This window comes from Ochlerotatus camptorhynchus, unplaced genomic scaffold (assembly GCF_037179485.1).
Source record: "Ochlerotatus camptorhynchus isolate MF236.1 unplaced genomic scaffold, CSIRO-AGI_Acam_v1.1 ptg000046l, whole genome shotgun sequence".
Lineage (NCBI taxonomy): Eukaryota > Metazoa > Arthropoda > Insecta > Diptera > Culicidae > Ochlerotatus > Ochlerotatus camptorhynchus.
This window is the reverse complement of record NW_027040537.1, coordinates 342,873-354,940: the sequence shown is the minus strand read 5'-3', so window position 1 is coordinate 354,940 and position 12,068 is coordinate 342,873. Positions and strand designations below refer to the sequence as shown.

General features: G+C 41.6%; 1 protein-coding gene and 1 pseudogene across 1 annotated transcript; both read right to left on the bottom strand.

The window, feature by feature from the left end:
- Window positions 1–1,088, bottom strand: LOC135715964 (rab proteins geranylgeranyltransferase component A-like; annotated as a pseudogene).
- A 1,298-nt stretch (window positions 1,089–2,386) lies between these two features.
- Window positions 2,387–12,068, bottom strand: Kap-alpha3 (karyopherin alpha3). Its single transcript, XM_065239039.1, has 4 exons — window positions 11,603–12,068; window positions 6,731–7,942; window positions 6,474–6,650; window positions 2,387–4,610 (listed from the first exon to the last, which is right to left on the bottom strand). The coding sequence occupies exons 1-4, from the start codon at window positions 11,672–11,674 to the stop codon at window positions 4,509–4,511; spliced, it is 1,563 nt and encodes a 520-aa protein (XP_065095111.1). The 5' UTR covers window positions 11,675–12,068; the 3' UTR covers window positions 2,387–4,508.

Genomic DNA, 12,068 nt, shown 5'->3' with positions numbered 1-12,068 from the left:
TTACTTACAAATGTCCTTCGGGCAAGTTCCACTAAAGTGTGTCAACTGGATAATGGTAGCCCCATCTTCGTGCGCTTCCACGGGGGACAGTTTCATCAGCGACACGCCACCTCCACCGGAATTCTGCGATGCACCACCCAATGGAACATTCGTCAAAAATATAGCACGTGCCATTTGACCACAGTGCTCCTTTCGCTTCTCTTCCCTCGAGCCTTCCTTTACTCCGAAAATCTCCTTCTCAACGTACCCCTGCCCTATGACCAACCCATTGGCCTCTATCATCTGTTTGCCGAACTTTAACCATTGATGGCACCTTTCATCTCGCTTTAAATTAATACTCTCGATCGGCTTACCCAGACAATAAACCCCTCCGAAAACGGCGCACAGCCGGCAGAAACACTGCGGAATCTCCCCGCATCCGTACATCGGAAACAGAAACGGGCTGTTTCCGCACGATCCAAACTAAGCAGAAACTTCTTCACCCCTTCCAACCCGTCCCGGCAGCTAGTGTGGTCATTCCCCATGGCGATTGTGTACAACAAGTAATGGATCAAATTCGAGGTCAACTTTTGTTTCTTCAAATACTCCAGGAACGTCTTTCCCTCGACTTCCGCTGCCTGATGCTCGCTCCCTTCTCCTTCCCCTTCCCAACTTGCACAACTCTGCAGAAACTTCATCAACAGTCGCTTGTCCACCACATTCACGTCCCGACTTGTAAACACATCCGACCTCGAACACGGAACCGTCATAATCCTCCCGTTCCAGATCGTCGCAACTCGGTCCACAGCTCGAAATTCCGCATACCGACAGATGTTCGACGAAATCAGGAGTCCGTGTCCCGATCAGATTTCTGTGGAATCCTACCGATTGCTGGAGGGTGATCTCTAAGAAAAATGCACAAAAACAAAAAAGAGCATCAGGAATGTAAACATTCTTGGCTCTAGGCAGTGCTGCCAAAAAAGATTGAAAAATTGTTCTCATGGTGATTAATGGGTGTTTGAGTGTGTCGAAGAGTGTTTTTGATGTGTTTAGCACAAGGTGGCAGAGTGACTTACCCCCTGTTTTCCTCCTTTGCCACGACCAGTCATTGTTGCTTATTAGGTAGAAGAGTGGACTACCTAACCTGTCACCACCTTCCTATTGCTGCTTGTGCTGTCTGCTCACCACGCCGTCCGAAGCGAAAATGAGTTGCCTTTCATAATTTTGTTACATGTTCCATTTTAGGTTTTCACAAAGTGTACCCCCATATATAAATCACAGACGTAGTCCTACGTCAAAAAATCGCGTTCACCTCCGCATCCGTGACTTCTTCGAACTCTGAACCCAATATTGATTAAACACTTGGGTCCTGCAGTTTTGGTCCACATCATCACTGATCTGGCAACATTAGTGTGCATCTTTCCAATGAGGTAAAGATCCAGATCAGCCCTGGAACCTGGTAGTCTAATCAAACTACCACAAGGTTTTGCCAATGCCCAGGGAGAAATTTCAAAATGAAGCCTTGTACAAAAAATGATTTTCGTGCCCATCGCTAAAAATTTGCTATTTATCAATTTTACCTAGATGATCGCGTCATTGGACCGGAACTAATGGATATTTTTGGTCGCTATTGAAAATTCAGTCGATTGTTGAATTTATGTATGGGCCCAAATTAGGGGCATTTAGGCCGACATTACATCAATTTCCCCTATATTAGACATCGAAATATAAGGATTTTAGAAAATCCAAAAACAACCAACCAACAATGCCTGCATTGAAGCATCACAATTAATGATTATTATGATGATTATATTAATTGGTCAAAAAATAACTTCACACGGAGCAAGAGAGTCTTCGGTAAGCTCGTTTGTACCAAATTAAGGCTATGTTTATAAACAAGCATTAATCGTTTTCACATTTTTAAGGTGGCACTATTGCCCCACCAGAACCTATGCATTATCCACCCACCGAAGGAAACCCCTTACTTCTTCTTCTTCTTCGCATTTCAAGCTTATTGCATATCGCATATTAGCTTATTGCGTGCTCTCAACTTAGTGTTCTAGATGCACTTCCACAGTTATTAATTGAGAGCTTTCGATGCCTGTACCATTTTTGCATTGGTATAATTGTGTGTCATACTTCTATTATGCCCAGGGAAGTCGAGAAACTTTCCAACCCGAAAAATTCCTAGACCGGACCCTGAATTGAACCCAGCCACCTCCAGCATGGTCTTGCTTTGTAGCTGCGCCTTTACCGACTGAGCTAAGGGAGGCCCCTTACTGCCGGTACGCTTTTCCCGCATGGTCCCATCCCAACGCAGCAGCCAAACCAAACAGCTATATATGAAGATGGATTACCGGAGTTTCGGATCGGATTACAACAACGGAACAACCACAGCGCGACCACATATTCTGCATTTGATTTTTTATTCGTCAATTTCCAGAAAGGACAAAAAATAAATCTGTTTCCTCTGTAATGTTGGTGAGTGTCTGTGTGTTTTCTGCTTCTTATTCTTCTTCATGTTCATGTTTTGTTCTAGGTTTAAAACATTGGAAACAAAAATTGGTAATGTAGTTTTCGTTTTGTTTTCTTTCCCTAAAACTTGTTTGCGTTCTCTTCTTCAAGTCCATGCGATTTTGAAAATTAAATTTTCCTCAGCTCAAATTTTATTGACCATTCTGTTTTCCCGTTTTTCCTCTATGGGCGATTTCCTTCTTTGGCGCTTTGACACCGAAAGAAGGAAAAAAGTGCGTTGCGTTCGATTTCTTCTTCTTCTTCCAAAGGCAATTTCAGTTTTCCTTTATTTTTATTTTTTTCATTTCTGCGCATTTTTCCTATTACACAAGAACGAAAATTTGTTAAAAGTTTCTAACACGTGTCACGTGGCGTGAGCATCATCCGCTGCTACCCGCGCAAGGGACTGGCAACCTACAACTGGATCTGAGTGAAAATAGTTACAAAAATTTCCACGGGTGCGACTGGCCCAATTTCATTGGACAGCACTTACAGTTTTAAGCACCCGCAATTGATAATTATTTATTTGTGGCTTTGATTCGAGCGTGCGGTATACAGTAAAAAAAATCAACCGCTACCCTCTTCTCTAAGTAGGAGTCTTGTGTTCTGCTTTTCACATTTTCGTTTGTTTCTTTTTTTTATACAATTAAAGCTTAAACTAAATCAAAAGGAGAAGCCTATCACGGCTCGGAAAAATATGAGAAGTTTCTCTGCTGACTTTGCTGTTATCCCACCCTCCCTAATTATTATTTTCGAGGGGAGACGGTCAAGATCAATTTCCTTACATTTTGCTCCTTTGCTTAGCGAAACAAATAGGAGCTACACCCAACAAAATAACTAAATTACAGTCCATTGGTTTATTCTTCGATCAGTATAATGTTTACAATATAAAAAATATGCCTTTTTACATGGAAAAAATATTTTCTCCTTCCATTTGATTTGCTAAATGGATTTAAAAGCAACATTTCCCTAATGCTTCTTCTTCTTCTTCGTCTTCCTTTTTTTCAGTTTCATTCTTTTATGTATGTGTGTGTGTGTTTACTTCACACTACACCTACTTAGGAAAAACACAATGGAGATTCCCCCCTTTATTCAAAAATGTGTCTCTCATTCTGCCTCCTTCTCTTCTTCGAGAGCGAGGCAACCGGAGGAAAACTGCTAATCCACATGATGCTCTACTATTAAGCAGCCCAGGTTTGATTAAATAGTATATAGGAAAGGTGCTTTTCTATAAAAAAAAAACTAATAAACACTAACAATTGCATAAAATTGAGACACAAAAAAAAACTCTTCCCTAAGAGAGACTCGATGATCGAAGAAGAGAAGGAACTAACGAGTAAATTTATATTTCGCAATTCTTCTTTTGATTTCTATCATAAAAGAACATTAATGAAAAATTGTTATAAAAAAAACAATAATGTCGTGTGTGAGTTCTTTCCCGTTTAAGCGTCTTTGTATGTATGTTTGTGGGTGAGTGTTTTTGTGAGTGTATGTATGTGTGTGTGTGTGTGTGTGTGACTGATGATGGCATTGCTGTTTCGTTCGTCAGTTAGTCCTTCTAAACTGTCCTTTCAGCGTTTCGTTTGTGTTTTCTGATTTTTTTTTCTGTTTGCTGCTTCATTATATAATAAATAGATATCCTTTAGTTAGATTTGAAGAAAATCCTAAGAAAACTATAGTTTCCATACGTTTGCTTGCCGTTTTTGTGTTTCTGCTTTTTCAACTAGGTAGCGTTGCACTTTGCTTTCCACAGCTAATGGAGCTGCTACTTGCTTGCTTCTGATTTAATCCCACTTTCTACAATGCCTAGCATGGGAGGAAACAACTGATCTTCTATGAAACGGTGTGTGAGACTTTTGAAAGATCGGCTTAAACTTGTCGGTGACTGGCGTGTTGTGTGTGGTTTTACCAACTTAGAAGTGGGTGTATTTTTTCTTGTTGTTTTCAGGAAGATATAGATTGATTTCCTTCTTGTTTACAAATTCTTCTGTGTACGTGTGCTTACTAACTTGCCTTTAGAAGTTGAATCCATCTCTGGGAACGTTCGCGTTCTGATTGAACTGGAACGCGTTCTCGTCCGCCACAGGTCTCAGCTCGTCCAGTACCGCTTCGTCGGTCTGTAAATGGGATATTCAAAGTAAGCGTTTAGAAACCGCATGTCGCATTAGCTGTGCTAGTTCTTTATTCATTATTTGAATAAAAAGCCTTACTACAGGATCGAAGATATTTAGGAGATAAAGCCGTCGTTATAACCTAGATAAATTCAACTTGTGCACCCTACCAGCTTATGTCGTTTTCGTTTTCACTACACTACACCGGTGTAGTGTAAGCAGCAATAAGCGCGAGTCATTGATAGCTCATCATCATTTGTTTATAAACAAAGGTGCAACCGATAGCAACACCCTAAAATTTTTCGGTGTTCGACGGTGTAGCACCGGTGTAGCAACACCGCAAAAACGAAAACTCCGGTCATGGGCGTCGCCTTATTCTCAATCTACCTGTACACCAACTCTGAAAATATTGCTTGAAATTTCAAGAGCATAAATATCGACTCTCACAAGATATACATACGACAACGAAATGTAAACTCCACGTTCGCTGCAGTGCATCAAACAAGAAGTTCCAATTGCATGAGCGTTGTTGAAAGAATGAAGTGATAGGGCATATCAACCATCATCCACAATTGGTATTTGTGGACTCTTCAGACAATCACCTTAAATCTGGTTTTGGCTCCAGCAGGCGAGTTGTCCTCTAAATTTTTGCCTAGATCTAGAAGAAACCTATGATAACTCCATATTATGGAGTTTTCGAAACTTCATTTGAACGGCTTCCTTAGAGTGTCGATGGTTTCCTTGGTCCACAAGTCTTGTTTATTAATTTATTTATTTGATAAGGCTCAACCGAATTAACTTAACAGAGCCGAAGATTCTTGTTCACTATACACAGCAAAAAAAAAAATGTAATATCGATCAACATAATTCAAGCTAAGGTATGAAATAATGATGTAATAGCAAAAAGCAGATACAATATTACATCAATGGATGTAATTTTGTTCGCAAAATCGATGTACATCGTACAATTTGATATTACACAACCGATGGATTGATCTGGTTGCAGCAGTTTCGATGTAATATTCAACAACTTTTTTTGCTGTGTACAATATATCTTAAAACTATAGTCAAAAGGTACAATACAATCTTCCGCTATCCAATAAGCCTCCTCTACACTAGAACGGAAGCTGCTTCCAGTGGTTTACTTGTATGGCAGATTCGCCAACGATGGTCAGAGCGCTTCCATTGTAGCAATGGACGCAAAATGTGGTCAGCACTCACACATTCATCACGAAACGCTTGCTTTCCAAAGTCGACGACGCATCGACTGAAAGAACTGCTGATGAAGAACAATGAGGAGGACCACACAATGGTTGCTGCCGGTTTAGAGTGATCTGCTTCTGTCGACAGCCGAGTAAACACTGAGGTCCACAAGTCCTACAGACTCAAATTTCGTACTAGGAAAAGTTCGCATGATCAGGTGCAGCCTATAGAGGAAGTTCACATGCACACTGACGTCGCATGGTGAGAGAATTCTGAACTATTCTGTCTACTATCCGGCAGGCCTACACACTCAGAAATCATTGTCATGTTCGGTAAATTTTCACCGAAATCTCAACAGCTGAACGTTAGGTAAAACTTTGACCTTCATTTTTAAGCTTGCTTTACTCAAACATAGCTACTTGGAGTTGGCTAAAACCTATCTATTTGCTCTGACGTCATCATCACTGACACTAGCGACGAGGATGATCGCCCGTTCTTGTTTGCATTACTGACGGCAAATATCACCGCCAGCAACCCCACCGGGCACCGCGTGAAGGTAAGAATCGGATTTCAGGTGCACAGAGGTCGCAAATCGACTGACCAGCTGGCAGTCCAGTTTGTGGTTATAACGGCATTGTACAGCGAAAACAAGTAAACCATACTTACATCATCCGAGAAGAACTGCTCAATAATATCGTACGCCAGTTTGTAGATCTCAATGTTTTCGTGATTCTGCAGGACCTCAATCTTGGACACTCCGTCACACTCCTCGATCATGTTGGCAATCTCCTCGGTGTGGGGACCGGCCAGCTTCAGCATATTGTTGATACCGTCCAAGATGACCTGCAATACAAAACAGAAGAAAAAAAAATCGATTAAATCATAATCAACCGACCCTCACCAGATTCAATCGGCGAACTTACGTTAATGACTTGCGTATCCTTGCAGGTCAGCAGATCGCAGAACGGTGGGATGGCACCGTCCCGGATGAGTTGCGCCACCTGATCCCGGTTGCCGCTGATGGTGAGGTTGCTGATCGCCCACGCGGCTTCCTTCTGCGTCTGGAATTCGCCCTTGCTCAGGTTTTCGATAATCTTCGGCAGCAGTCCGGCGTCGATGACGGCCTGCACCTGTGCCTGATTGCCGGCGGTGATATTCGACAGGAACCACACGGCTTCCTTGCGGATTTTGTCCTTTGGATGACTCAGTAGCGCGGGGAAGTGCGACAGGGCGTCACAGTTAAGAACAACCTGTGTCTGATCATCTGAACCGGTGACAATATTACCAACTGCCCGAAGCGCTGCCGTCTGTACTTTGACCTCGACGTGTGATAGCAGGGGAATCAATTTCGGTACTACGCCACTGTCGATCACCAGCTGGATCTGTTCGTTGCCTCCGTCAGTGAGATAGCTCAGGGCCCACACGGTGTCCACCAGGATGTTGATATCGGTGTGATGGATCAGCATGTTCAACGCCGGCAGGATCTCCAGAATCGTATCAACCGGTGGCGGTGGGTCCTTGTTGCGACACAGATTCACGATAACCCATGTGACGTTGCGCAGGAACGGTATTGGAATTTCCGGCTTGATGAACGACAGCAGTGGCTGAACAACGCCCAGCTTGATGACGTAGTCTCGTAGGCAGGGACCATCGCCGATGATGTTGCCCAAGGCCCAGACAGCCTGTTCGCACACGTTGGCAGCGGGGGATCCGAGCAGACGCAGGAAGAGCGGAACTGCTCCAGCGCGTACAACTTGATTAGTCTGTGTCGAGGTTCCCGATGCAATATTTGTCAAAGCCCAAGCTGCTTCGAACTGGAGCAACTGATTATCGTCTCGCTCGAGGCAACCGACCAGGATCGGCAGAATTCCGCTCTGTATCAATGAATCGATCGGAGGATTCCGATCCGAGGAGAGCAAACGTCGTGCCGCCTGTACTGCCGCCAACTGTTCATCTTTGTCGGCACTGTTTCCGGCTTTCTCCACCAGTTTGCGCAAATTGGACGGCGAAGTGTAGTCGTCTTCGTCTGTCGATTCGGCCGTCGTCTGCGGCACGTTACGACGCTTGAGGATGGTTTCTTCGCGTTTGTTCTTGCGTAGTTCAACCGTTACCTCGTTGCGGCGTCTTCGCATTTCCTGGAAGAGGGGAAAGGTTCAACAGATTAGAACTATTGTGACGACTTTGGGTGTTTGATGTTGGAGTTTTGAACATTTGGCCAAACTATGTCCTTAAGCGTGATTATGGGTTTAGCATATTTTAATCTTTATTTACTTCTTGATTATTTTAGTGTTTAGTGTTTTAAAATTTGAATAATAAATTCCGCCGAACAGCAACGATTATTGATGAATTGTATCCACGGATATATCTAGAAGTTTTACTTTTATATTGCATGATTAGGTATCTATCAAAACTTCCAGCCTTCATTAATTTCAAAGTAGTGTACGATCAATCTGGAACATGGTTTTCCGGCAAAACTTATTAGAAAACAGTAGTTTTCAATCAAGCTTTGAGAAAGTTTAGATTCTCAAAGATTCTCGCAGTAATGAGGATCTAGATTATCTAGATCTCTAGATAATTATCTAGATGAACGCGTTCATTGGGACGGTACTAATGGATATTTTTGGTCGCTATTGAAAATTTAGTCGATTGCTGAATATATGTATGGGCCCAAATTAGGGGCATTTAGGCCGACATTACATACATTTCCCCTACCAAACGGGGTACAACCGTTACCAGGGTGACCAGTGAATTTAAGAAATTGAATTCCCGGAGTTTTCCCGATTGCCCAACACGGCCAGCCCAGATCGACTCATAATTGCAAAAAGTCGAGTCACTCAGTTTGTGAGCAAACCTATCTTACTCATTCATGAATAAATGAAGAAAAATTGCGGCGGGAGTGTGAGTTTTACTCACTACTACCATACTTACTTTTGTTTACATTTCGCTTACTCACTGTCATAGAAAAGTAAGAGGTTGTATCCAAGACACGACCGTAGATTTGACGTTGGATTACATGCTCGGTATCAATATCCGGCGACTGAGTTAGGGAAACCACTTTTTCACATCACGGAAACGCCTCGTTTTCTGATGACTAAATTACGCATTTTCGTGCATAAAACTGCAAATATCTTTAATCCACTATAGCGGGTTAAAATACTGAAAACTGCATTCTTTTCTGTTTCTGTGTTTCCGTTCTCAAAAAAAAAAAAAAAAATCACGAAATTGACCCTTTTTCGGCGTCTACAATGTTCTAACGTCTTAAAGTTCTGTAAAGTTGTCTGAAGCTCCGTAGTTCTATTATCAAGATCTACGAATTACCCTAAAACTCAATAAATTTTTCAGTAGATCTGCAAAGTTCTTTGAAGTTTTGTAAATTCCTCTGTATGCTCACGGGCTACCCTGAAGATATGAAAATTTCCCTGAAGATCTTCTAAATTACCTTAAGTTCTGTATCTGTATAAGCTTCCTTTTAAAGATCCATTAAAATTCCTAAGATTCTAAAAATGTATCAAAAAATATGCACACTTTCTTGAAGGTTTTCAAATTTATCTGAAGATCTAGGACCATTCTTCAGAAGTTCTGTAATTTTTAAAAAAGCTCTGCAAACTTTTCTGACGTTCAATAATGTTTCAGTAGATCTCAAAACTTCTGTGAAATTCTTTATATTTCACTGTAGATTCTTGGACTTGTCTGAAGTTCTGCAAATTTCCCAAGGGGTTAGTCACTCCGCACAGTGTGCCAAAAACAAAGTTGGGCACATTAATTGGCACAGTTTGGCACCCATAGTAAGAAATATTCATTAGCTTTTAAGTTACTGGCAACACTGTACTTTCTCTGCAGGCGTGATGGTTTTAGCGAAATGTTTAATAGTGTTCGTATTTCATAGCAATGTTTTTACACGAACAGCTGTTGGCAGTGACGTCAATCTCACTGTTCGCAGTATGGAATGTTGTGGCAGAGTAACGTCGTCACTTGAGTGCTCAGTAATGTTTGCAATATGTTCGCTTCTAACACCTGTCTGTTGACCCGGACCTTATATAAACGTCATTGGCTAACAGCACCATCAAATCATATTGTCGAGCAGTTTTGAGACGACCAACGATTTTAAGAAAATGGAGCAATCATTTTAAGATTGTTCAAGCTTAGCGTAAATAAAGGTGAATTATCTCGGGGTTCTAGAAAGAACAATCTCAAAATATTGTTCCACGGTAAAGTTCGAGTGGTAGGAAACGTCATTTTGAACTGCTTCTTCTAGAACCTCGAGAAAAGTAGCCAACATTTTGTGCGTTTCATATGGAATATAAATTAGTTTGTCCAGTTTTGTGAAATCGCTGGTAGAAAGTCACGCCAAAACTGCTTGACAAAGTGGTCAATTGATCACTTTGTCAAGCAGTTTTGGCGTGACTTTCTACCAGCGATTCCACAAAACTGGACCAACTAATTTTTTTTATTTGTTTATGAAACTCACAAATGATGGATACTTTTCTCGTGGCTCTAGAAGAAAAAATCTCAAAATGATGTTTTATTTCAAAGTTCGAGTGGTAGTAAACATCATTTAAACTGCTCAAATGAAGTGGTTAATTGGTGCAGTTTATTTGCTAGAGTAAGATCTTAGTCGCTAGAAATCGGCGGTTGAAGTAATTGTTTACAAAAGCAGTATCAACCTATTTTAAAGTTGGCATCCAGTTTATAGAAGTTCTCTTGAATTATGTTCTAAATTCGTAAAACTGAATTTTCCCATTAGATCCTCCAGTTCTTTGGCTCTTATGATCTTCTGGACGTGCCTGAAAGCCTTTTGAATACACGTTAATATTTTAACATCTAAAAAAAGCTTCAATTGTTTTAATGTTGGTCTATTAGATTACAATAAAAGTGATGCAACGGTATGTTAATTAGTAAATTCCGTCCTTTCTATTAACTGTTAGTTTACAGGAATGTTCATATCTGTTGACATGAAATAAACTTGTCAAAATTATGGTAAACAATTTATATTAAAAAAAAATTACATCTGGATATCGATTTAATAATTGCGCAGTAGATACGTTCGAATACAAAAACCAAAGTTTAGACAATCTTTCTGAGAAAGTAAAGACCTATCACCAAGCCTTTGTCTCCGCATAAACCCAATAAAACTCATATTAGAGCTAAACTGCTTATCGAATATCGTCTTCTTCCATTAACAAGAAATTTAACACGCAACATCCAAGGATATCGCTGAAAAAAAAAACTTCGAAACCACATTTCGCAATGACTGTCCATCACTGTGCCAATTCTGAACTGTTCTGAAGTCAGCCGGATCAAGGTCTTCCTCCGTTCGAATGTATCTTCTTTTTTGTTGTTGCCTGTCCATATTTTTCCTATGGTGTAGGTACGTATCCATCCGCTCGCAATCTATTGCGTTCATTCATCTTTGCCTTTGCCTGTATCATCATCGCAGTGTATGTGAGACATGACGAGGTGATCGAGAAAAACCTCATCATTCTTTTCGGCAGCAACCGGAAGGTCATAATCATTTCTCGAATAATGCCTACACGAATTTTGATCGCCTCTGAACTCCTTCCAAACTAGGGACTGCTCCCAAAAAGTAGTCGAAAAACTATTTACCACGGAATCCACCTGGATGGGGGTTGCTTTGCAAGAGCCTACGAGTCGTAAGATTCTAGCGATTTCCACCCCCTTCTAAAGTTGCACACTCACAAAATCAAGGTGCAAATTACACACCGATTCCGCTCGGGATGTCCATCACAACTCGCACCGATGGAAATCCGACCGTACGCACCAAGCAATCCACTTACCTCCTGATCTTTTCCTTTGTTTTTAAAACCTTGCATTCGGTTTTTCGTCTGCTGCGAATCTATCGACGCCATTTTTCGTTCAATTTGCTCGACTACTCTCCGTGCTGCTGCTCTAAAATGCGTGTGTTGGTGTACGTCCGTGTGTGTATGCGCGATTGATGATTAACAACTCTCCCTCACCACCACGGCGGAGATCGACCGTCGTCGTCAAGCGAAAGAATCCTTTTTCCCGGAGCACCCACTGGAAAAGCCCTAAACTTCGATCCCGCACGCAATGGTCCGTTTCGTATCGGTTGGAAAATATCGCGTCCCGTTGTACTTTGGACGTTCACGTACGCACTCGGATCACTTTAAGCGCCGAAAATCAAAAGAAAAGTCACTCTTTTCGCGCTGCACCGAGGATTTTTCCTTTTTTCACGTTGTGTCGTTCTACTGCTCGCTATTTGCTGATGATGGTGCTGCTCGC

What these genes read in the sequence shown, in the direction of transcription:
- Kap-alpha3 (XM_065239039.1), bottom strand. Translation starts at nt 11,674, where the DNA reads ATGGCGTCGATAGATTCGCAGCAGACGAAAAACCGAATGCAAGGTTTT. An exon ending in AGGATACGCAAGTCATTAAC is followed by an intron (nt 6,651 to 6,730) that starts GTAAGTTCGCCG and finishes TTTGTATTGCAG; the next exon opens with GTCATCTTGGACGGTATCAA. An exon ending in AGCAGTTCTTCTCGGATGAT is followed by an intron (nt 4,611 to 6,473) that starts GTAAGTATGGTT and finishes TCCCATTTACAG; the next exon opens with ACCGACGAAGCGGTACTGGA.